Source organism: Engystomops pustulosus, chromosome 3 (assembly GCF_040894005.1).
Source record: "Engystomops pustulosus chromosome 3, aEngPut4.maternal, whole genome shotgun sequence".
Classification (NCBI taxonomy): domain Eukaryota; kingdom Metazoa; phylum Chordata; class Amphibia; order Anura; family Leptodactylidae; genus Engystomops; species Engystomops pustulosus.
The window spans coordinates 26,655,229-26,680,754 of record NC_092413.1 but is presented as its reverse complement, the minus strand read 5'-3'; the positions used below and the strand labels follow the sequence as shown (position 1 = coordinate 26,680,754).

At 38.9% G+C, this 25,526-nt stretch overlaps 1 protein-coding gene across 13 annotated transcripts in view; it reads left to right on the top strand.

Moving 5' to 3' along the window:
* Positions 1–25,526, top strand: part of NRXN1 (neurexin 1) — a 1,062,013-nt gene that overhangs the window by 368,415 nt on the left and 668,072 nt on the right. For 12 of the 13 annotated variants that reach the window (XM_072140344.1, XM_072140342.1, XM_072140343.1 and 9 more), the window contains 3 exons: positions 7,726–8,027; positions 15,917–15,940; positions 16,923–17,084. In XM_072140344.1, coding sequence (XP_071996445.1) covers positions 7,726–8,027; positions 15,917–15,940; positions 16,923–17,084 — 488 coding nt within the window. The remainder of the gene's footprint in view (positions 1–7,725; positions 8,028–15,916; positions 15,941–16,922; positions 17,085–25,526) is intronic. The other variant, XM_072140338.1, reaches the window with a different exon arrangement.

Here is a 25,526-nt window from a genome sequence, read left to right as displayed (position 1 = left end):
TGGCGCACGCGATCGGATTGTGGCGCATCGGCGCCGGCATGCGCGCATCGAAAATCGGGGGGCGTGGATGAACGAAAACCCGACGGATTCGGAAAAACCTCCGTATTTAAGAACGGAAAATGTGTCGCTCGGGACACGCTTACCTTCACTCAGCCGGCCTCGGTGAATTCCGCCGCGTTCAGATGCTTTTCAGCACAGCGGAGAAACTACCTTATTAAATCCCGGCCGGACCCGAATCCAGCGCAGAGAACGCGCCGCTGGATCGCAAATGGACTGGGTAAGTAAATGTGCCCCATAGATGAGTATAATGGGGAGAGCTAAGAGCACAGCAGTGGGAATAGATCATCTGATTCACTTGGAGAAGCTACAGTCAGTGTTGGACTGGGGTATGGTGGTCATAGTAGAGGATGGGATCTTGAGGCCCCACCCTCTGTCCATAAAATCCCCATTTAAGATGTATCCTCAATCAAATCTAATAATCCATAATATTTTTGAATAAACCTATAAGAAGTAGACCATAATGTCAAGTGATTCACTTCACTTCTAATTGGGGTTGTGTTCTGCTAGACCTTTTGGGGCTCATTTTAGTATGTTAGAACCTGGGCCTACTAGAGGAGTCTCCGGTACTCTGGGGGTCCAGTGCTACCCTAGTTGCAGTCTTCAAATATAAATTCATTTTAGCTTTTATTATAAATCCATTTTGTGCTGTTACTAAGATATGAATATGAGATGCTACTTTTAACCTGTAGTTTTGCATGGTCAAGCCGACATTTCCTTTAAATATCTCCCTGAAATATAACTGATAAATAGAATAAATACAAAAAAGATACATACAACCATATGGTATAAAAGCATGGTAAAATAATAATAATAATTCCTTTATTTGTATAGCTCTCACAGATTACACAGAGCTGGCCAAATAAGACCCTGTCCCCATGGGGCTCACAATATAAGCAACCTACCAGTATGTTTTTGGAGTGTGGGAAGAATCTGGAGGAAACCCACACAGATACGGAGAGAGAACATATAAACTCTTTGCAGATGTTTACCTTGGGACTTGAACCCAGGACCCCAACACTAGAAGGCTGTAGTGCTAACCACTGAGCCACCATTCTGCACATTGTAAGAATCTTATTTAATAGACATCCTATACACTGAGTTGTTTTAATGGGATTTATAGGTGGTAGAGAAACTAACAACAGAGATTTTATTAAAATAACCTTAATACATGACATGTTGGCAGTCTCGTGTTCCTGCTGTAAAATCGGATAGTTTACCCAGAAATAGATGCAAATGTACCGCTGAGCTGAATGGGTCTTGAGATTCTTGAAGACAAACTATGGGTTTCGGCTCAGTTAATGTTGTATTCTATGTTCGGCATTACTGTGTGCAAGATTATACAGTATGTCAGCTATGAGCGCCGGCTTACCGGGGAATGGCAGTGTTTGAGAAAATGACAGGGTTCAAGCCATCAAGAGCACCGTGTGTTTACCTGACCAAGAACATATGTCATTTCATATGGTATAGTAGGTGACGCTCGAAATCCCATACAATTCTTCATGATATGTATGTAGGACTATAATACAAGATCATAAGACCTATGATCTTAAAATCGGTGGGTGTCCTCATGGTCAGACCCCCACTGGTTATAAAGTCATGCCATATGCAGCCAATATTCTGTTTTTGATATTGAAATTCATAGAAAAGGATAAATCTCAAGATATCCCTTGAAGATTTCTGAAACGGCATTTGTATGTTTTATGCCAAAAACAGCCATTTACTTGTGTTTACAATATTCTTTTAATAAGAAAACTTCCTGTTTCCCATGTGTGGGGATTTTTGTGTTTTCTATGCCATCAATGATTATGTAGGTGCGATAGATGATGTGTATGGTACTAGGACTATAATGGGATGAGGTCACATGACCACAAAATATGTCATCTTATACTGGAGAATATTACGTTTTTGTATAGTTTTGAAATAATCAAATGTATGTTAGTAATTAAAAGTAGAAAGATATGTTTGGTACCTACCTCTTCTTTTCCAGTGTTTACATTAAGACTGATTATATAGTTTCTTAAAGGGTTAGTGTACCACCGTACATCACTATCCTATCAGTAATTGGGGGGTCAGCATCCAGCACCCGCTCCGATCAGTTGCTTGTAGAGACCACAGTTTTCAGTTAAGCACAGCACTGTACATTTAGTAGTGTTTTTTCTTGGTATTGAAGAGCCCCCCCCATTCTTACTTCCTAAGGATAGATGATCAATAAAATGATCCTTATTGGCCCTCTGAAGAATCCTACAAATTAGAGCAAATTCATCCAAATTCACAGTTTCACTATATTATGGAGGACAGTTATGAAGCACTGGCTTTGGTCCAGACGGATATAACAATTGGCTCTGGCCTCTCAGTATATCTGGCACCCGACCAGGCTGCCAGACAATTCTATGCCAGGTGCACGCTATAGCTAGTTTATGGCCCACTCCATGTCCACCTGGGCATGAAGGTGGCTTAGGGGGGGACATAGTCGCAATTTCTGGCTGTGTGCCAAGCATTGTGACTCTTCCAAGACTTGTACACCATGAAAAGTCACTAGATGGTAGGCACCATTCCAATATATCCAACTACAGTGCTGTACACTAGCTTACATAAAGGAGAGTAAAGGGAAGTATAACCTAAGAGACATAAACACACGGAATAGGCACAACATTAAATATTTTGTCTATTCCTGGTGTGCATGTTTTAGGCCATATTTTTCTGTCCCCTCTTTTCTGAATACTTCTTCACCAGTAAAAGCCTTGATAACCCAAACTTCCTCCCTATGTGAATAGGTACTTTTTGACTCTATGTTGATAGATGATGGTGATGGAAGAAAGAATTAGCCAGTTGAATGTTAATGATTAACCCTCTTCTTTTGCAATAGCCATTCATGCGCGACTGAGCATGAGCGTAAAATGAGGAGGTGTCTAGGATGCTCAGGGGCCTCCAATACAAAAAACAATACTATGAGCAACATACAGTATAGTATGGTTGCAGTACTTCGTAGAGATTTTGATGACACCCCCTAGAGGAAGCGGCTGCGAAACATATGTCGGGGTGCTGTGATGGTGGTCAATTACTCGTCTTCAAAACTTCTATTACTATGCAACGGGTGGGAAATATGACTATCAATACCTAAAATTGTAATTTTTGGTTGTGCTTACTTGGTTACTTCATAGTGGATGTACATGTATTTGATTGACAAGACCACCACCACACCTTTTGTCTTTTTGGATTTTATTGTGTTTTAGTCTTTTTTTGATTGGAATATTGTGTATAAATAAAGATTGGAATAATTGTCTTACTGTATTGGAGTTATATTGTATGATTGATGGTCACACCTTGGTCAACACCTTGTGTGAACACACAGCTCTACCGAGGGATGAAGGCACTCCTTCCCCCTCCCCCTTCAGGCTAACCAGACTTGGAGGCATTAGCTGTATGGGCTACTTCTGTGTTGGTGTATATTCTCCCTCTGATGAGACCTCTGTCGAAACGCGTCAGCGAGGTGTGATACGTGTTTTAGTACAAGGGACAGTTTTTGGGACTGCCCTTGTAAGGGCGGGAGTCATGGGGTAATAGGGTTAGACTATTTAGAACCCTACACCTTCCTGTCTGTAATGACGATAGGCTCCCACCCAGCCCTACATCATCCTCGGGTATCGTATGCTGGTAAGGTAAGAAACAACATATAACAGTTGAAGGTATAATGTCAGCCAACCTGAGGCCGTTAAACTCTTCACGATTACATAATCTGCCACCTAGCATTTTTGTGCCCATATATACATACCTGTTTTGTTGATAGCCGTATTTTGTCCACTCGTTTTGTCTATCTGTATGTATCTCTTTGACAATGTAAAGTAGCGGTGTGAAATAATAAGACATAACGCATCTCACTACTTAGTGAGTAGTTGCTAATTTTTAGAAAATTTATAATAAACTTGAGATTTTATAAATTACCTAGGTGCTGCTAAGCTATTGATGGTAACTTGGTCCTACATACTTGTATTGGTATTCACATTTGTAGAGATTTTGCACCCCAGGGACTTAAAATGATGTATCTGCCATTGAAAAATGGCCATCCCTCACCGGTTCAGTGAGTGCGGCCATCTTTTTGTGCTACAAAGATAATTATTTTTCTTTAAAAATGTAAGATATCAGTCAACAGCCACCGGTTTCTGTGGTCATTGATTACAGGTCAGTTAGCCGCCCTACTATAGGAAGTAGTCTAAATGGCTCTAAACTATAGCCGGATAAATACAGCATATTATCCACAATTTCAAATAAGGAAATAATCTTTCTTCTAAGTATCTCGATTTGGAGACCATTTAAAAAAAAAAATCAATTTTTAATGATACTTCATGAGTTCCAGCGTACAATGGGGGTCATAGTCTAAACCTATACACAGAAGAAGTACAGCGTTTAATCTATTCTTATTGATTGAATAAAAGTAGGTGGACAATGAGAATTCGGATATTACAGACAATGATTTCACTTTGAGAACTTCCACGGTGCTTTAAGCCGAGTCTGTCTGCGGCTATTGGGCTGATCTGATCTTCGGTGACATATGAGGCTGCCTTTTATAGAAGGTGCAGACATGCTGAATTGGCTTTTCATTCGCTTTCTCAAGGAAAATACCATTAGCTCACAAGATTTAGCCTTGAATACTTAAGGAAGGCGTGATACATACAAACTGTTAACCTTCTTAAAAGCTTTTTCCAATCTTTTCTAAGCCCTGGAGAAGCTGATTTTACTCAGGCTCGGTCATTCACAGTAAAATGATTCCTTTGACTCGCCTATAATTATAGTGTGTGGTAAGCAGGTATTTCCGTCGTAAGCTCTTTGACTTGCCGGAATTACCGTGGTCCAATTGAGGCTGGTCGTCCTAATTTTGAGATGAAAAGTTACCTTTGTGCCTTTGTTTTGCTGGCTACAGATAAAGTAAGTGAAAATGATCCCCTGGTCGTAAGAAAAGATAATGGACAATTTTTCATGATATGAAAGGTTATAGAGCCAATATATCAACGTTCGGGGAAAATTTGAGTTTGTAGTACAATTGGTCTTTAAAGATGAGCAAATATTAAAGGGTTAGGTTAAGGTGTCATTTTCTATTTTTTTTTAGCATTCTTGCTCCTATCTTTTATAATCTGGGTGTATTATATAGAGATAGTTGGGATTACTGCAAACTTTTTAGCTTCTATGTCCTTTGTAAACCAATTGGATTTGCAAAAATAAGGAGTATAGTATACAGTATAGTCAGAAGTAGACAATTTTTTTCATTGTGTCGCGGCATGATTAATATAATCTGTATTTTAAACTCAAGAATATGAAGCCTACCCAATACTATGCGCACCAGTTATAAGCTAATCCAACAAGAGAAAACAAAGGGGTCACACTTTCCTATAGATGCGATGGCTACATGGGGTGCTGTGGTGGTGGTCTGGTGATTCGCACACCATTGGTAGGCACTTGCGGGCTACATTGTGCCCTGTTTTGGACATAGGTACTGCCCTTACAACCTATAATCTGCTTGTCCTTTATGTGCCTGACTGTGATACCCCACTGAGGGATGTATAGTCATTACTACTTTGACCACCACCCTTCTTTTTTGTTTTTTCTGTGGTTTTAATCTTGTTTTTAATATCTTTTGAGTGTCAATTTATGGTATAATAAAGTCTGAATAATTTACTACTAATATGGTACTTGTGTATTGATAGTAGTATGATTTTTGATCCTATGTACTGCTTTTTGGTATTCATCTCTTGATTGGTATAGGGATTACATTTGACTGTAGTGGGTATCTTTGTTGGTATTCATGGCTACATGGTTGAGCCTGCCAGTAGAATAAACTTGTGTGTATATATATATATATATATATATATATATATATATATATATATATATATATATATAGTGTATGTATATATATATATATATATATATATATATATATATATATATATATATATTTATATTTAAAGGACATCTACCATCAGATTACCTGATACTTACCTCCACGTCCCATCACTGTGAGCAGCAAGCTTCATTTCTTACAACTCTACATGGCCACATTTCTGTAAAACATTAGTTTGTCAGATATGCAAATTAGCCTCTGGTGCTTTTCAGAGCATCATCAGGCTCCATCATAATAGCATTTATGCGCACCCTGGGGCAGTGCTAGCTGTGTTTTGAGAGCTGGTAATATCACTTTCCAAATGTCGCACTGGGCCGGAGAGGCGGTGATATCACCGGCTCTCAGAACCGCCAAGGGGTGTGCATAAATGATATTACGGTGGAGCCTGTAGGTGCTCTGAAGAGCACCACAGGCTAATTTGCATATTTTACAAACTTATAGTTTACTGAAATGCAGCCATGCAGATTTATAAGAAATGAAGCTTGCTGCACACAGGGACAGGGAGGTAAGAATACTCCTCCACCATCAGGTAATTTGAAAGACTGAGCAATGTATGTCTAAATACATACTACTTGTTAGGGCCAAACTGTGAATGGCTCAATAAATGAGTTATGGTTCCCATTCTGTTCCGTCCTCTTTTTTTAATGCAAATGGGGTTCACAATGTTTTTTTTTTTTCATGCCATTCAAGCCAGAAAATTGGCAAACAAGATATAATAAACTGAACCAGTAAAAGGCAAAACAAGGTTAAAAAAAAATATAGACCTACCAAAAAAAGACCTGACCCCAAAGACTACTGTTCTGGTAATCTAAATAGGTATGCACAAAATGCACACATCAAGTACTGTATAATATCATAGTTGTTCTCTAAATCCCCACCTAGAAAGTAATTGGAACATTTATAAAAAATGGAGTTATCCAGAAAAAAATTAATAAATAAATAAAAAATGGCTAAAATTTGTATCTACTGAACTAGCGCAGGTCCCCGAAATCATGGGGTTATCAAGTAAACACATGAGCAACTGCAAAAAAAAAGCTGTTTGGTATGATAAACTAGGAAATATTTGAGGGAACAGGAAACTGTTTAAAAATTTTTAATACCACCACATGAGTTTACTGCAAAGGGGCCGACTGAGGCTCTGTCGCCAAGGGGCCTACTGAAACCTGGAGCCAACCCTGGTCTTAACATACAGTTTCCTGTGGGTTTAGAGTTAGCTATCTTTATTAATCAGACTTTTTAACAATAACCTAATGTAGTCAAGCAAAAACATTGATATTATTATATTCTAATCATTGTCATTATATCATTATGATGTTTGTCATGATTATTATTTTTTTTATTATATACTTTAAGGTCACTTTGCTAAATGCACAATATTAACATATATATATATATTTTATTTATCTGAGCAAGTTGAGCGTGATGCTAAGCTTCCGTCGTAATGCATCAAAAAATAACAATCCTGTTGTGCCATAAATTGATAGTTGAAAGTAGAGTTCAATCCTTCTACGCATGTAGTGTTTAGATGCTGAAGCCATTTATACAATTGCCAGGGCTTTTAACATAACTCAGATGTATTGAAAATGGATGTTATGCGTTTTGTTCGAAGTAAAGAGTTTATTTCTCCTTTTTATTTCATTTTTGAATTTGTAAATTTTTTTACGTTTTATTTTTTATATTTTTTTTAATCTTTTATGTCATTCACTGCCTTTAACCTAGTTTATTTTTGTCTGATGTGACATACATTATTATTTTTTTCTTTTTTCCAGGGAAGGAAGAGTATATTGCCACATTTAAAGGGTCTGAGTATTTCTGCTACGACCTTTCCCAAAACCCTATTCAAAGCAGCAGCGATGAAATCACCTTGTCGTTTAAAACCCTCCAGAGGAATGGACTGATGCTTCACACGGGAAAATCGGCAGATTATGTCAATCTGGCCTTGAAAAACGGAGCCGTCTCTTTGGTCATAAATTTGGGGTCAGGGGCCTTTGAGGCCTTGGTGGAACCGGTGAATGGAAAGTTTAATGACAATAACTGGCATGATGTGAAAGTAACAAGAAATCTGCGTCAGGTAACAGTAAAATGGATGAAAAAGTTAATCATTTTGTTTTGGACAGGGATAAGTAGAAAATATTCTCAAGATTAAATATACTAATAGATATTTGCCGAGTTTACAAAACCTGAGCAGGGGCAGACCTAGAAAATCCCAAGGGCAGTACATTAGTGAGGCACTGATAGGGTTAATGTATATACTTCTTGGGTCATTTTTATATATTATTGAGTATAAGTTTAAGATTCATTGTAATTATCTTATACAATTTTAGTTGTATTTTACAATTATTTGGAGGTTTTTACTTGTCTAATTGCCAATATCATGGCTTTTTTCCCCCGCTCTTTAGTTTTATAACTTAATTCATTTTTTAAGTTTTTTTAGGAAACGTACAAAAGTGCATATATTTAAAAGGACATTGTTTTTAGAAAAGTTTTTTTCTAAAACCTGAAAAAGCAGAACCGGGAGACATCCAGGATAGTCAAGGAAGACCCTCCCTATTGACTACAGCAAAGCAGAGCTCTTTCTTTATATTAAGACACATCTACAAATTACAAGGTCTATATGTTAAAGGGGTTGTACAAAGTTTTTAAAATGTGGTTGATTTTTTTCAATCCATAAGTTCCATCTATGTTGTAACTCAGCTCTAATGCAATGGGGGATGATCTAAGATATGAAACATAACCTGTGGACAGGTGTTGCATAGTTTTTGGGAGAAAGCCATATATCCTAAACAACCCCTTTAAAGAGAACTTGTCAAAACTCCTGATTTTAAAGCAATCCTGAATAAGTAATTGACTGTATAGGTGTTACCAGTTGGAGACGTATCCCTTCACAGTTGGGTCCTATAAAATTGGTGTTGCCAGTATTAGACATACCATCTGACTGGTAATGCCCACTTGGCTAACTCCTCATATATTTCTGGAAAGAATATTAAAGGAAGAGTTTAGATAAAGTGAGGAGAAAAGATGACCCTGAATTGTTATTTCATAGGGAATATACCATAAATGTAATACAATTCTAAAACATACATGCCTTAAAAGGGGAATATTGCTCAAAACGGAAAAAGATAGTAGTAAGGATGAGTGGAGCAGGTTACGGTCTGGCTAGTTTGGTCAAACTTTGAACCAAAGTTTGGTTTGGGTAGCTTAACCCAAATGGGCTCTATCCCCACCAGTAACATCCACAATTCCCGCTCCTTGGGACATTTTCAGGTAGCAATGATACACAGAAAAATGGTCACCCACAGGTGAGGTAAGCCCAAACACCAAACCCAAATCTGAAGTTCTGTTTGATCCATGTTTGAGTTTGGGTCCTCTCAAAGCAACCATGATAAAGAAATGTGCTCACTATTTAGGTAACAATTTAAAAAAATCCATTCAAATTGTAGTTTCCTCTTAACTGATTTTTTGGGGTTTGGTCTTAAAAGCAAAATGTAACCAAAAGATGCTTAAAGTGAATATTTACCTGTCATATTAAGATCCAACATTCACTGCTGTCTAGTTTATAGATTTTTAGATTTTTATAAATTTAATATGAGTTTTATAGTTTTATATAGAGAGCTCTATCATCAAGAGCTAATTACAAAAAAACTTGTTATCTGCAACCAACCCTAGAGGGAGCTTGTGAGCTCACTATCCGATGTTTTACTATTAAGATCACTGTATAATTCAGGGACAAGTACAAGACTTGATCAGTGAGAATGTTATCATGTAAAGATGATCCTCCACCTTTTCTAACATGTCTGTTTTAGAAAACGCTTTCCCCCTGAAATAATTGATCTAGGGCATCTTTACTCATAAATGTGATTTGTTTCTCTGCTAATCATCCCGTTCTTTAGTAACGCGCACACAGCTGGGTGTTACCAATCCCCTTGTCAAATGGATGTGGCTGATACCGTTAGTACTGATTGGCCAGTGTTAGATGGTGTAAGGACACATCTCTAGATTACTAAAATGCAGTATTCAGATAAATAATATGCTCCTGGGAGGAATAAAAGAAGGAATAATTAATTTTTTTTCAGTTTTAGAAAAATATGTCCCATTATTATTTAATGGTGGATATAAGCCTTCAGTGAAAAAGTCATTGAAAGTTCTCTTTAAAGGGGTTTTCTAGTATTAGTAAAAAGGTTTTTCTATGACCAGGGGTGTATTTAAACAATAAATATCTTGCACTTAACTCTTTTTGTGCTATTTTTCTCAAGCAGCAACGTCCATTACTGCGGTTTTTTTTTTATGCGGAGGCCGGTTTTGACATCACATGCCATTACAGGAGATTCAGGCTGCATTGGTGGGTGCACTCTCGACACCACATCACTGATGCATCACTATACATACAGAAGCCAGCAGTAACAGTCGTGACCAGGGCTGGCGCAAGCACTGGGCATATCTGGGCAAGTGCCAGGGCCCAGGGTTGCTGGGGGGGGGGGGCACATTAGGCTGTGGTTGTTTCTAATGAAGGTGACGAGGGCTTTTTATAATGAGGGAGATGAGGGATTTATATAAAATGTTGGTATGATGAACTAGGGAATATTTTAGGGAACAGGAGTTTTAGTTTCTGAATTTTTTATGCCGCCACATGTGTTCACTACAAAGGGGCCTACTGAGGCTCTGTCGCCAAGGGGCCTAATGAGACTTGAAGCCGTCTCTGGTCTTCACCATGGGAGAAGCACGGTGAGAGGTAAGTTTAAGATTTTATAGTTTAAATACACCTCCCAGCCATATATAAACTTTTTTTTTCTAATCCTGGACAACCCCTTTAACATATTAGCAAAACAAGAAGTAATTGCTTTAAATATGTATATTTTAAAACTCCACGAGCAGAAAATATGTTGTGAAAAATATTAAGGACATTACCTTTAAGAAATAAATAAATGGGCATCAAATGAAAACACAGAATGCGATGTAAAATGAACATTTTTACTAAGTAGCCTATAAGTGAAAAGAATAGAGTATGTCCTCCGTTGCCAGCAGTACACCATTTTCTTGTCTGCTATCAACGCTGACATCAGTTGGATCGAAATTGTATCTGTACACCCCGCCTGGCAGCTTAGGTTCTATTCAAGTCCCAGTGGTTTCGATAATTCATGAATGATCCAAGTCATCCCTTTGACTTCACAGAGAAGGATACTATAATATGCCGGCCCCTACTGTGAACAAAGGATCGTTGCTCAGTTTTGTCCAAACAAAGCATCCCAACTTTTACAATAAAATATGTAGTTTCCAAGAAATTTCTTTTTTAAACAAAAGAAAAAAAAAATTGTTACAACAAATTGAATGACTTTTTTTGTTTTTACGAAATCAGCTTATTTTTTTTTACTAAATTATATTATATAATATTATTTATAAAATACTGTTGATGTAAAGCTTTCATATCAACAATATTAATCTTTATGTGATTAATAAGGACCTGTAAGGTTGATTTGGGACACTAAACCACCAACCACCAATATAGAACAGTGGTCTATTTTCCAAATTGCCATATAATCACCTCTGTCCTGTGCAAAAAAAATAAAAAATAAGCACTTATACTTTTCATAGAGTCCATTTTCCCTAACACCTGAAGACGAAATCATTCAGTGATGCCAACGTAGTCCTCTCTGGCTTCATGGGCTGTAGGTCTGGACCTTGCACATTGATGTCGGGGTGTATTACACCTGCACAGGAAGTTATTCAGTGATGCCAATGTAGTTTTCAATGGCTTGTTGGGCTGTAAGTCGGGACCTGGCACCCTGATGTTGGCATGTACTGCACAGGAAGTCGTTCAGTGATGCCAATGTAGTCCTCTCTGGCTTCACAGGCTGTTGGTCTGGACCTTGCACACTGATGTTGGGTTGTACTACATTGGCTTCGTCGAGGCAAAGTGTAAACAGCAGTAGCCCCAGAGATAGGTCAGATACAGCTAATTGGATCCATCTCTAGGTGATTATAAGGTATTTATGTGTTTAATTATGATCATGGACATCTCTGATCATAACATCCTGTGGGTGGTTTAGTGTCCTAAATCATCCTGACAGGTCTTCTTTAAAAATTAATTGTCTACTATTCTCTTTCGAAACAGCACCACATTCTCCGATGAACTGTGTATTACATTGCAAGGCCTTTCACTTTAATAAACCTTTGCCATTAAATTCTAGACCTTACATAACAGAGGCAAAGAATAGGGGGAAAACAAATCTTATAGGTTCAGTGCGTTCAAGAGAGGCAATTTTCAGTTCGAAAGTAGAGATGAGCGAGCACTAAAATGCTCGGGTGCTCGTTATTCGAGACAAACTTTTCCAGATGCTCGAGTGCTTGTCTCGAATAACGAGCCCCATTGAAGTCAATGGGAGACCCGAGCATTTTTTTAATAAAACTGAACAGTAAAAGAACAGTGCAAAAAAAAAAATTCCAGATGTTTGCAGATGTTTTACTTGTAACAACACATTGAAATAACACTATTCTTCACTTTGCAGGTGTTCGCGCGTGTCTCCCGCTAAGTTAGGAGATGTGCACGAACATCTGGAATGTGAAGAATAGTGTTCTTTCAATGTGTTCTGCACTTAAATGCTCCTGTGTTCACTGTTTTTAATGTTTTAATTCTATTCTTCAAGAATAGAATTAAAACATTAAAAACAGTGAATACAGGAGCATTTAAGTGCAGAACACATTGAAAGAACAATATTCTTCACATTCCAGATATTCCGAACATCTCTGAACCTAGCGGGAGACACGCGCGAACACCTGGAAAGTGAAGAATAGTGTTATTTCAATGTGTTCTTACAAGTAAAACATCTGCAAACATGTGTAATATTTTTTTTTTACAATAAAAATACTTTTATTCAATTTATTTTATTAATTTACTGCTCGATCTCGAGCCGGCGAGATACTCGTCCGAGTAACGAGCCGGTCCGAGTATGCTAATACTCGACCGAGCAGTATACTCGGACAAGTATACTCGCTCATCTCTATTCGAAAGTCATCACTGGATTGCGTTGTGCTTGCCCTTCAGCATAACTTATTATAGCGGATTCTGTAGTAACTTGCAGGTGCTGCCCTCTGGTTCTTGAGTCTAGGTTGCCACACTGGCTGGAGTTGAAGTTATGTGGAGGTAGGAAAATAGGTGCACACCAGTAGAATGGATATATAGTGAACTTTATTTGTCATTAAAATACAGGAACCACAACACATTTTGGGGTCCAACACAAACTCTTTGTCAAGTGGATTTTGGATGCTCAGCAAAAATCCACTTGACAAAGGCGTCATCCTGGACCCCAAAACGTGTTGTGGTTCCTGTATTTTAATGACAAATAAAGTTCACCATATATCCACTCTACTGGAGTGCACCGATTTTTCAACCTCCATATGGACCATACGGAAGAGTAAGCTGTTTCTGGAGACAAAGTTATTGCTGAAAAAAATACCCTAAAAAGTCCATCGAGTAACAATTCTGGAAACAATACTGGATGACATTTCAGTATAACTTATGTGGATATGGAAATGTCTTGTTTGCAAGAGAAAGGCCACATATTAGATGTCCACATTGGATGTCCAGTGGCACCAATGGATTAGCCCAAAAATGTATTTACTGTGTATGTCCAACTTAATTGGTGGCAGTACCCCCATAGATCAGCTGATAACAAAGCAGAGAATAGGGCTGGAAGTAAACACCTCCCTTCTCTATGTAGTGGTCACACCAAGTTACTGTAGATCAACTCCCATTCACACGAGCTAAGCTGTAGTGACTCTTCATGGCCACTACTGAGAGAACGGAGATGCCTGCTTCCTGTTCCATATTCTATTTTTATAAGCCAATGTGAGAAGTGATAGGGTATAGGACCCCCACCAACCTAATACCATTGACCTATCATTTTGTTCCTTTTATTCTAACCCATAAAACTCCTTACAGACTAGATCCAAAAATGTCAATATTTAGAGCCTAGCCCCCTATTTCTAATGTTTTCTTCTTCCACTATAGCTGTCACCATTATTAAAATATACTTATCTCTATACACCACACCCATATAAGTTGCATATATCTTGTATAATTGAATGGTAAATTACCTTATGTATTGTTTTCCTCTGGGAAACAATTTTGTTAATCATTCCTTAATTTTGCCGAAAAATGGAATCTGGATAAAGATTGATTAATTTCTGTAAGTATATGGAATATAGGGAATTATCAAAAAATTGAAATTGCATATTTTTGTTTATTTAATAAATATGTTACTATATTTTTTGGACTATAAGACTTAGTGGATCATAAGGCCAAGATTTAAAGAAAGAAAACAATATATTACAAATGTTAATACAAAATGTAGAAAAAAAAAATTCCAACAAAAAACAAAGAAAATAGTATGCCGTTTCAGTTTACCTGGGGCAAAGATTTAGAATTTTAATTTTCAAAGATATAATTGCATTTTCATTCCAATCTGTAAATAGTCTGGCATGCGTAGTGATTTTGCACCCTCCTAGCACCTAGTTCATGAAAATAAACTTTGAGCCACGCCCATGTTTTACACTACAGTCTCGATAATTCGTTTTTCACAGTCTGTTTCTGCTAAACTCACTCATAAAACACATTGAGAGGGGCATTTCAAACACTTAATATTCCCCCTGTCATCCTTGAACCTTGATCATCGTTGAGTCTCAAGGCCTCTTAATACATCCAAAAGCCTTCTCTGCCAGGTCACCCTGTTTAGACCAGGCTTTCAGCTATGAATTTCACGTTCCAATGGACCCTCTCCCCACCAGCTCTCAGAACTGATGGAGACAGGGCATTTTACATGCCTTCTCCACCAGTAAACTTGTTTGGATGCCCCCGTTGTAACCATATCAATAGTTTTCAACCTTAGATTGTTGAGGTTAATCAACAGCTGTATGAAAATACTTCTATTGCTCCAACTACCTCCATGCTGTCCTCAGCTGTATTGGGTCACCAATATTAATAAAAATATATAGCCCCTCCAATTAATTGTAGGTTTTCTCTTTTAATGGATTTGCCACCCCTTCCATCACATTTGGGCATTTTTTTTTGGGGGGTGGGGGGTTCTTCAAAAAGTCTTATAGTCAGAAAAATACAGTAATGAATATCTCAATGATGAATTTGTACCCTAAATAATCTTTTTGCACCATAAGTAGCAGGTCAGTTTCACAATTACATTTGGAATTTAATCTACGCCCAACTTTCTAGATTTGCCTTTGCTCACGACGGAAAAAAAAATAATCAAAATAACCACCATAAAGTAATGAATTAGCCAATGTACGACCTACTTGGTGCATGTTTAACAAGGCAGTTACAGAAACCCATTCAACTCATTTTCTGTGTCAGGATCTTCTTTGCTTTGTTTCATTGCAGTAATCTGTGATCCCCAAAAGCCCATCAGTATGACCGAAAGAAGTTTTGGAGTTGAGGAGGATTCCTTGAGAGCTGTAAATGCAGTAGTAGGGGATTGAAAATTAATTTGTGAATTTGTCCAAAAAAAAAATGAAGCCAGCGAGAAAAATAAAATTTTAGAAACCATGTCGAGGAAGCAGACATTTTGATTTCTTAGCCATTTTTTATGTCTGTCAGATATATTTAGCCGGAAAGACAAAAAAAAGTATGAGGGACTAGCGACCATGTGTCCGTTTTTGTTCAGTACAGAGCTGATAAGTTATGAAATCTATTTGCAGGACAAGTACTATTGTGGTTGCCTCGGTGGAGGCCTACTTGTTAGTCTGCTTTCTTCTTGTAAAATTTTTTTGCCCTTTTTTTCTATGTTACTAACATGCTTAATAACTAACATGTCACTCATGGAATGTGTCATTCTACTAACCGTTACCTGAATCAAAAAATGTACTAACATGGTAGTGACCATCTTATTTTTTTAAGTAACAATCGTTATTATGTTCACAGTTTTTAATTTCCTTTCTCCCCCCTTCTCCACAAAGCACTCAGGCATTGGACACGCTATGGTAAACAAACTACATTGTTCGGTAGATATCATTCTAATTGTTTCTTATTTTGGGTTTGCCGTGTGTTTTTCTTTCTTTCTTTTAACTGTAGACATCATTACAAAAGAGGAACTGCGGTTGGTACTCTTCTGCTTACTTTCAACTCCTTCTTTTCATCTGTTGTTGACCTTAGTTCTACCTGTCCCTATCGAGTATTTTTTTTTCTATTTTTTGGTTTTTCTTTTTTTTTTTTTTTTTTTTACTCACACATAGGGGCATCATTAACTTTACTACCTTTTGCATCAAGCTGTAATTAACCAAAACAAGGCTAACCTTTGGCTGGCCCAAGTGGCTACTGGCTCGGCCACTCTCTAACCATTCATAATGCATGGCATGAGCGCTTGACTTGTAATGTCCATACATCTTTATCCATCACAAGCAATTACTTATTTCCCCCCTTTGTCTTCCGTTTTTGGTCTGTAGTGTGGTTGGCATGTGCACACTAGAGTGCGCTACAAACAGTGTTTACTTTGCGTTTTATTTTTGGGTTTTCTTTTGTGTTTGCATGTTTTTATTTTTTACGCTGCTGCTCATTTGTTATCAGTGCAAATAGTGGTGGTGCTTATAACCGCTTGCGTCATTTATGTCTTCCATCCCCCCCAAATGCATGTTTTAACGAGTCAATGACAGACTACTAAACTTACTAATACGTACAACAGCTGAACTAACCTAGAAAGCATTTTACTAACACCATTTTTGTGTCTGCTAAATAACTGTTCAGTTGCTGTAGGGACAATACTGACACTAGCTAATTAATCAGACAACAGCTGAAATACAGTAGTTTAGATCCTTATTAGGGGAAGATGAAATCTAGAACCTAAGACCAAACTTCAAACAGACATGAAAATGGATTTCCAAACTAGGTTTCAAATCAGGCACATCCCAGAACTGCAGTATTTAGGTCTGAGTATAGCGTGTCCTTTCCCTGTGCTTTGTTATGTAGGTAACAATTTCAGTGGATGGAATTCTGACCACAACAGGCTACACTCAAGAAGACTACACCATGTTGGGTTCAGATGACTTTTTCTATGTTGGAGGTAGCCCCAGCACAGCTGACCTGCCCGGGTCACCAGTCAGTAACAACTTTATGGGCTGTCTGAAGGAGGTAAGTGTGTCTTTTTGATTTACATGGAATGTCATAAAGATTTTTGGTTGAATGTGAATATTTTTCGCCTCTTTGAAGCTGTAATCTTATGCGTGACATATGGGTTGTGAATTGTGCTACTGTAAAACTGTATTTCCTGTTGAAATTTCACAAATTTATTTTTAATAGCAGAATTTTTTTGGAAGTTTTAGGTTAGAGGAAAAAGGCAAGAGGATGTTGAATTCCTACACAATTGGTCTTTATGGTGCTTAATTTTCCTCATGTTGGCTGCTTTTGTCACCTTACCTCTAATGGACATGTTTGGATAATAATTACATCATAAAGTAGTCATTTTAGTACTGTGAATGAAAATAAATCCAGCAATATGTCCTCAGTCCTTTTTTGGCAAACTTTATTGGTGCTCCAGCATACAATACATTGGGTACAAACAATCAAGACCAAAGCTTATGCCGAAACACATAGGTTTTTAAAGTACAACTGAAAAGCATAAAAACTTTTGCCTAACTGTGCACTAAGCAATTTTCTTATGTACTCTAATTAGCTATCTACAGATGTTTAGCAACTAGTAGAGGTTTTACCTTGTCCCCCCAAGCAAATCTCCATTTGCCATGCTTCCTGGTAATTATGGGAAACCGTATTGAACAGCTAGAGATTACACAAGGCTTGTTGGGAGTGCTGTAGGAGGGGAGTGCCAAAAAATATGGACTTGAGTGATGTCAAATTATTCAGGTCATCCAATTACAAACCTGCTGGCCTGATTCATGTAAAAGATCTTAGTGTTCTGGCAAAGGACCTTGAGTGATGTCACAAGCACATGACTCATCACATGATTCAGATGAGCCAATTACAAACATGTACTGATTCTGGCTTCAGTGCCCTGAGCTGATGTCACAACTAGGAAGTCCCTCCGACTTCCGGAGTCGCTGCATCTGATTTTATAAGAAATGATGACAGATATACCAGGCAATACCTACAGCTAGGAAGAAGCCAACAGCATGATATACGTATTGTTGAAATTGTTGTCAAAGGCTCTCTCCAACTTTTTTAGTCAGTAACTTTACTGTTACGTTTAAACAGTTTTTACCCGTTATTTTGTATGCTGAAGCACCAATGAAGTTTGCTTTAAAGAGGACAAAAGACGCAGTGGTGGATTTCCAATCTATGCAGTAATCTGCTTTTAATTTGAGTATTCCGAGCCATATTACTCCGACAACAAAGGGTAAAAGAGCCGGCTATGGGACCAAATATTTGTTCTTTGTTCAACAAAAACCAATGAATCTTCACAGGGGTTAAGATATTGGTTCACAATTATTAAAGTGTTTGTGCCAGTTTTTTGCTTTGAAAAGAATGTGCATGTTCATGTATTTATGAAGTGTATGTGGCAGATTTGTGTCCCGGCTGCACTGTATCCTTCCGTTGTAGAGTCGGACGGTGCGCCACATTTATTACTGTGACTCGACAGAATTGTGTTGTACACTCTATGTTGAAGGTGCACCAAAAAATGTTGGCGCACACTTCCCAAACAGTGCAGGGAGCACCAAATTTGTGAAGACCAAGAGCCAATGGGGCACATTTACTATGCGCTTTGCTCCAGTTTTCTGTTGGACTTTACACATTCTTTTAGGTGTTAACTGCTTGCACAGGTATATAAAAAGTATCTGCACCACAAATGTGTTGCACAGGATCGTTTTGTGGCGCAGCTGCACTAGCCACCATACGACACGAATTAGGGGGCGTTCCGGCATTCATTCAGACCATGTGTCTGATTTAACATGCAAGGTCTTTCAAACGCCCTATGTTAAAGGATCACCACAAAAAAGTTGGTGAACTCTGTTGGGGCAATGCAGGGAAGCTTCAGATTCATGATTTCTGGCGCAAATTCTTAATGAATCTGGCGCACCGAGCATTATACAAGGAAATAACACTTTTAGTGCAGTTTCCCACATTCTTAGTAAATATGCCCCAATATTCTATAATTTGGCGCAACCTGCACATTTATGAGGCAAACCACACTACTTTTGATAATTGGGGGCCAATGTGTTGTTCAAATGGTGATGAATCTTACTGTACAAAATGGCTTTTACTGATGGTGTAGAAAATCCACTTTACCCCTATAAAGATATTTCCATTGCTGGGATTTTTTCCACTAGTAATGTGTGCTCACATTAGGCGTGATACGAAGCATAAAAGTTTTATATTATATCCTTTAAAATTGGAGTGCACATCATTTTAAAGCAGTGTCTGGTTTTAAACATTTAACATTCAAGGTATCAGAATGGTGTCTGGCTGAAAAGAAGGTTGTTCAGGCATGAAAGTATGCAATCTGAGGAGCCGAGTAACTATAAAATAAGCTTGTTTCATAGAACAAATGCAATACTTGGATCTGTGGTGCTGGAGCAAACCTCACGTCACTCCAGACATTGTCACAAAGTGGTTAGTGCCTTGGGAAACATACCGCATCACAACGGAATCCTATTCACCTCTCATTATGGAAAACATCTCCCGGTACAATTAATGTATAGAATGGAACATAAAAAAAAGGATAAAAAAATTAGTCCTACAATAGTGTAGGTGTACAAAGTTACAGGGACTATTGACAGGGCTTTATTTCTATGCACTGGATACCTTATTTCCAGGTCATCCTTAGGTCCCACGACCCTATGGGCACATGATCTTATGGGGGCCAGTGGAAAAGCCGAAAAAATTGCTGTATCACAGCTCTATTGAGGTCCATGGCATTTGGTTGCAAATGGGTGGTTGCTGTGCTACATATTGGACATGTATTGGACACGTCCTATATTACACTGGCAGCTCAGCTTTAAATGGAGATGGGATGGGTGAGGAGCACTCTCGACCTTCTTCCCACCCCTTACCGGCCATGTAGTTGCGCAGGTTACGACCAAGACAAGCAAACATTTGTGTGCGTGAGGCCTCCTCTCTGTATGATGCATGCATTTCCTTGGGGTGCAAACAATGGTCCCATAGTCTGTTGCAACTGTATCACGGCTCAGTTGAGGTCCATGGCATTTGGTCACAGTGCGGTGTGCACACAGTACCATGTCCAAGATGGGTGACTGCTGTGCAACGTATTGGACACGTCGAGTGTCAGACCCCTACCTGATTTTGATGACCTATCCAATGCAAAGGTGATTTGTATGTTAAAATCAGAAAAACGTTAATGTTGATGATAACAAGTAGTTTGTGTATCAATTGATTGACTAAAACATGTCCTATTGTCCATTTTTGGGTATGTTTTTGTAACTGATAATATATATAGAAGTTGATCAGATACTTCCATTAATATTGCGTTCGGCCAAATAATGGGTAAATGAGGGAAAGGAAATGTTGGGGGTCCACGGATTGCATTTCTGTCAGACTTCCCAACGTTTTCGGGATTTGCGCAGCTTTGACAGGTATTTAGCAGGAGATTGTGTCGCACGTGATCGGATTTTGCCGCAGTGGCGCCGCCTTTCATATGACAGAAATGGGGGGGGAGGGCGGCCGTCGGATGATCCGACTGATTTGGACTGAGCGCAGGATTTAAGATTCAAATTGTGTTGCAACCAGTGCACTTACATGCATCGGGAAGAAGATGGTGAACTCCAGCGGTCCTGAGCGGGGAAGTGTCAGGTGCAGGATACCGATTTTAGTGAATTGCGGCACAGTTGTCGGTCAATGCACTTTCGAGAACTCTGGACGGATAAGTAAATGTGCCCCATTGCGTTTCTTTGGTACACAGTAAGGGGTTATGGCAACTATATTTTCCCTCTCCTCATCACGCTCACTTGGTCATGTAACTAAACATCTGTTGTATTGGTAAGTCGTGTGTGTAAGTGGAAACACATGATGGGAAAGACTAAACATGAAGAAACAATACTTTTTAGCGATTTCATGCAACTTTTTGGTTATTTTTGTTATTGATATTGGCATTATAAGAATTCCATGAATTTCCGACTTCAGTTTATGAATCAACTGCCCATGAACTTCTGGAATAAAATTCATGGTTTTAAAAAATATCCGCCCAGATTTGCAAGGCACAATTTATCTAATATACTGCAAATAAATAGAAATACTGCCTTAGATTCATCACCCTGGTATATAACCCACATAATTATTAGGGCCTCCACTAAAACTCTCAACTGGATAATAATGTACCTTCTCTTGATTCATCCCACTTTTCATCTTTAAAAGATGGTGGCATAAAATGTGCCATAAATTTGCTTCCGATTTTTATACGTGTGCTGTAAGGATTAGAACGTAATTGATGGAACTGTAGGTTTTTTTTCTGGATTCAAAATCCATAAATATACAAAATAATAAAACCGTCCAGTAGAAGGCAAAATGCATTTCACCAACACATTAATATAGAGTTAATAAAACAGTCTTATGTGATGTGACATTCAGAAAGAAAAATCAAGATTTTAAGTCAAACCAATAAAAAAAAAAGTTTCAACCTTAAATTATGAGGATACGGATTTGTGGTGGTGGTCATGGCCTTTAGTTCAGACTGGGGATAAACAACACCACTGTAAAATCACAAGATCACCATAATGCAACCAAACGGTTTTAGTTGACTGTGACCACCTCTAAAAAAAATCCAACTTTGGCACTGGTGCTAGAAGGGATTTACCAGTAGAGATGAGCAGACCCAAGCTTTAAGTTTGAGGTCAGGGTTCAGGTGCAATCCTCGTGAACTCAATGGGGCAGATTTACTTACCGGGTCCGTTCGCGATCCAGCGGCGCGTTCTCTGCGCTGGATTCGGGTCCGGCCGGGATTCATTAAGGTAGTTAAGGTAATTCCTCCGACGTCCACCAGGTGGCGCTGCTGCGCTGAAAAGCATCTGAACGCGCTGGAGTTCACCGGCTCGGGCTGAGTGAAGGTAAGCGCGTCCCAAGTGACACATTTCTTTTTTAAAATGCGGCGGTTTTTCAGAATCCGTCGGGTTTTCGCTCGGCCACGCCCCCTGATTTCCGTCGCGTGCATGCCGGCGCCGATGCGCCACAATCCGATCGTGTGCGCCAAAATTCCGGGGCAATACAGGGGAAATCGGCGCAAATCGGAAATATTCGGGTAACACGTCGGGAAAACGCGAATCAGGCCCTTAGTAAATGACCCCCAATATATTCCCAGATTTTTGGCATATTTATCCCTCGACATCACTATGTTTAATATTTATTCCTGGATATCAGGAGACACTGCGGCTCCACTAAACCAAGGCCCGCTCTGTGATGTACTTCTGATCCAAATTACCTCTATGCTGTGACATCACTGTGTGCATTATCCCTGCACTGTCGTATATTATCGCTGTGTGGCTTAGCCTAATGCATTAGAGATACTCATATTAATGCATACTACCCCTATTCAACAAATTCAGTATAAATTATAACTTAATGCATACACACAAGGGATAACACTTATTCTGCAAAAACAGTTTTCATCACTGTAGTTCACATTTTCAGCTGCTTCAAAGCTTTTTGGAGACCAACTTAAATGATGTCTCCCATGCACTGCACACGCATGAAATAGGCAAGCAGCTTCATTACTCTCTTTCAGAAGCATATAGAATGAGCAGAATCTTATGGTTACCTCTAGAAACCCCCACTATGATACATCAAACGGGCAGCAGAGCTCCAAAGACACTAATGGGTAGTGGTAACCCATCCCTTCGCCCCAGTAGTTTGGTTGCCTAATTCTATACCTGGAATGATATTCATCCATGAAATCCAAAACTTATGCTCTCAAAACACATGTACACAAGAGCCATTTCAGGACCTTCGAAGGTCCTCCGAAGGTCCTGAAACCTCCTCAAGAACTTGATTGTAGTACCAGATGTAGAAAATAAATTCCAGATTTGTAGTGGCAATAATATTCATACAGCCCAAGGCACATCCGCTCCTTCTTCCCCCACAGTCTCTTCGAGGATTTCTCAGTATTATTTTACGCAGATTTTTGAAAGTTACCTGCCTTTTCAGCTTTTTTGAAAATACTGTGGAATGAGGTTGGGTTAAGTCCCAAAATCAAATATGGATCCCCATTACTTGCTTCTATTCCTCTTTCTGTAAGGTTCTGCAAATAAAAATCTGACTACCACAAGTGTCTGTAGATGTGTCAATCGAAAAGCCTAACACCTATGTGATCATCACATGGAGATTTTTTTTTTTTAGTCTGGAAGTAATCAGTGAAGGTTTCTATTCAATGATGGCAAGCAGAAATTAAATTTATCTGAAATTAACTTTATCATAAATTATCCATACCCCCCCTTTAAAGGGGTTTTCCTACAAACTAAAGTTAGGCCCTATCCACGGGATAGGGCGTAACTTACTTATCAGATTTCAAAAACGAAGGGTCCGTCTGACCCCTCGCCGCTCCGTCAAACTAATGTAGCATTAGAGGGCCGCGCATGACTTTAATCTCTACGGAGCTGACGGAAATTGCCAAGCGCCGTCTGCTCCATTAGGCTGACAGAGCGGCGAGGGGGTCTCAGCACTGAGACCCCCACTGATCAGCAAGTTAGGCCCTATTGAGTGGGTAGGGCCTAACTTTATTTCATGGGAAACCCCTTTAATATAGCTGTATGTGCTGCTTTATATTATTTTATTCCAGTCTATAGAAGTACTAACATATCTCTTCACGCACCGTCACCCAACATAAGTCTCAAATATAGAACGAGCATCGGAGATAAAAGGGATAGTTGTGGCACCAGCAACAAAGCAAGCGGATTATTCACAGTAAACTAAGTCGAGTTTGAGGTTTAGTAGAGTGAGATAGAAGATAAGGACGGTACATTCATGGAAAAGATTAACTGCACAGAAGAGAACGTACAGAAGAAGACGCCAAAAAGTGAAAATATAGAACTATTGATCAAGGGGAAGATTGGACTGACATTTGAAGTCGAAAGAACCTTTAAAGAGCACAGTTGCTCTTTGCAGTCAGATAAAGAGCTGACGGATTGGGAGTTTGCAAATATTCAAGGTGTGTGTTTAAGGCCCAATAAATCTATATCGTCTCTTTGTCTAAGTGTCAAGGAAATTTAGAATTGACTTTGTGTTTGGATATAGTAGAGCTGACTTGTTGTGGGAATACTGTCAAATTTTTGACATTCTACCAGATGCCAGGAGTCCAATTTCGAGGACCTGTCAGTCCACATGCACAGAAATTTATTTTTTGGCTATGATATGCTAAAAATAAAAAGTTTTTGCATCTCATTGAAAAGCAGCTTCTCCACTACTTTAAGTGTTTAGTGTATGGGAGACATCATACTAGCTGGTCTCCCTAGAACAGTGATGGCGAACCTTTTAGAGACCGAGTGCCGAAACTACAACAAAGACCCGCTTATTTATCGCAAAGTGCCCACACAGAAATGTAATTTGTGATTTATACTCCCTTCTCTGTCACAGGTTTCATTGATACCAGCCCCCTGAGGACACCAACAAAGCAGGAAATAGTCCCAGGTAGCGCTGTCATTTTAAAATAGCTCTGTGCACAGCAAGTCCTGGGCTGTCTGGGACTGCAGGAAGATACCTGGAGTCATCTCTGGTGATGGCCTGAGTGCCCACAGAAAGGGCTCCGAGTGCCACCTCTGGCACCAGTGCCATAGGTTCGCCACCACTGCCCTAGAAGATTGAAATGGACATTCATTCTTCTTCTCAATGTATCTATTAAAGTAAAGGGGTCAGTTTCGAGGGAACACCCTCTTAATCATGGATGACCCATGATTAACAGGGTGTTCCCTTGAAACATGTTGGCTGTCTGCTCAGCCATGTACTTTTATATGGATCAATAAGTTTCTAAGTTTTATGAAGAATGGTGCTGGATGACCTTTTTTTCTACTACAATTGCAAAACCAGAGGACACGTCCTTTGCACCGACCTTGACACCGGGTCTCACCCTGGAGGAATTGGGAATCTCTGGATGTTGGTTTTCCTCTTTTGTGGTATCTAACAAATACTGTCATTCATGCCAGAGCTTAAAGAGGAGGAAAGGGCAAGGAAAATTGGAAACATTTGCTAAAAAATTACAAAATGAGATAGGACATTTTAATCAAAAATCTGTGTGTACGGGGACAAGAGGGGGTTCAGTACCAATTTCCAGGATAATTGGAGCAACATTGGTTTGGATCGTATTGAATAAAATCCAAACCAGATATTTTGAAAAATTCAGCGAAGCTTCGAAAATCTCTACTTGTATTTTTTGTAATGCATCCAGAAGATGAAGATGGTGATGAAGTCATTGGATATTTGAGACCAGTCTCCAAACTCTTGGTTGGAACTGACTGCAATATGTTCTACAGTTTAGGTCTTTCCTAATCTTTTGTTATTTTTATAATATTCAGTTAGTGACGTGTAAAAAATACTCTCACTATGTTAGCTCAGTGAGTAATCTCCTGAGTGGGGACATTAGTAACCACTAGGCTAGAAATTTCTTTATAATTTAAGTTCACT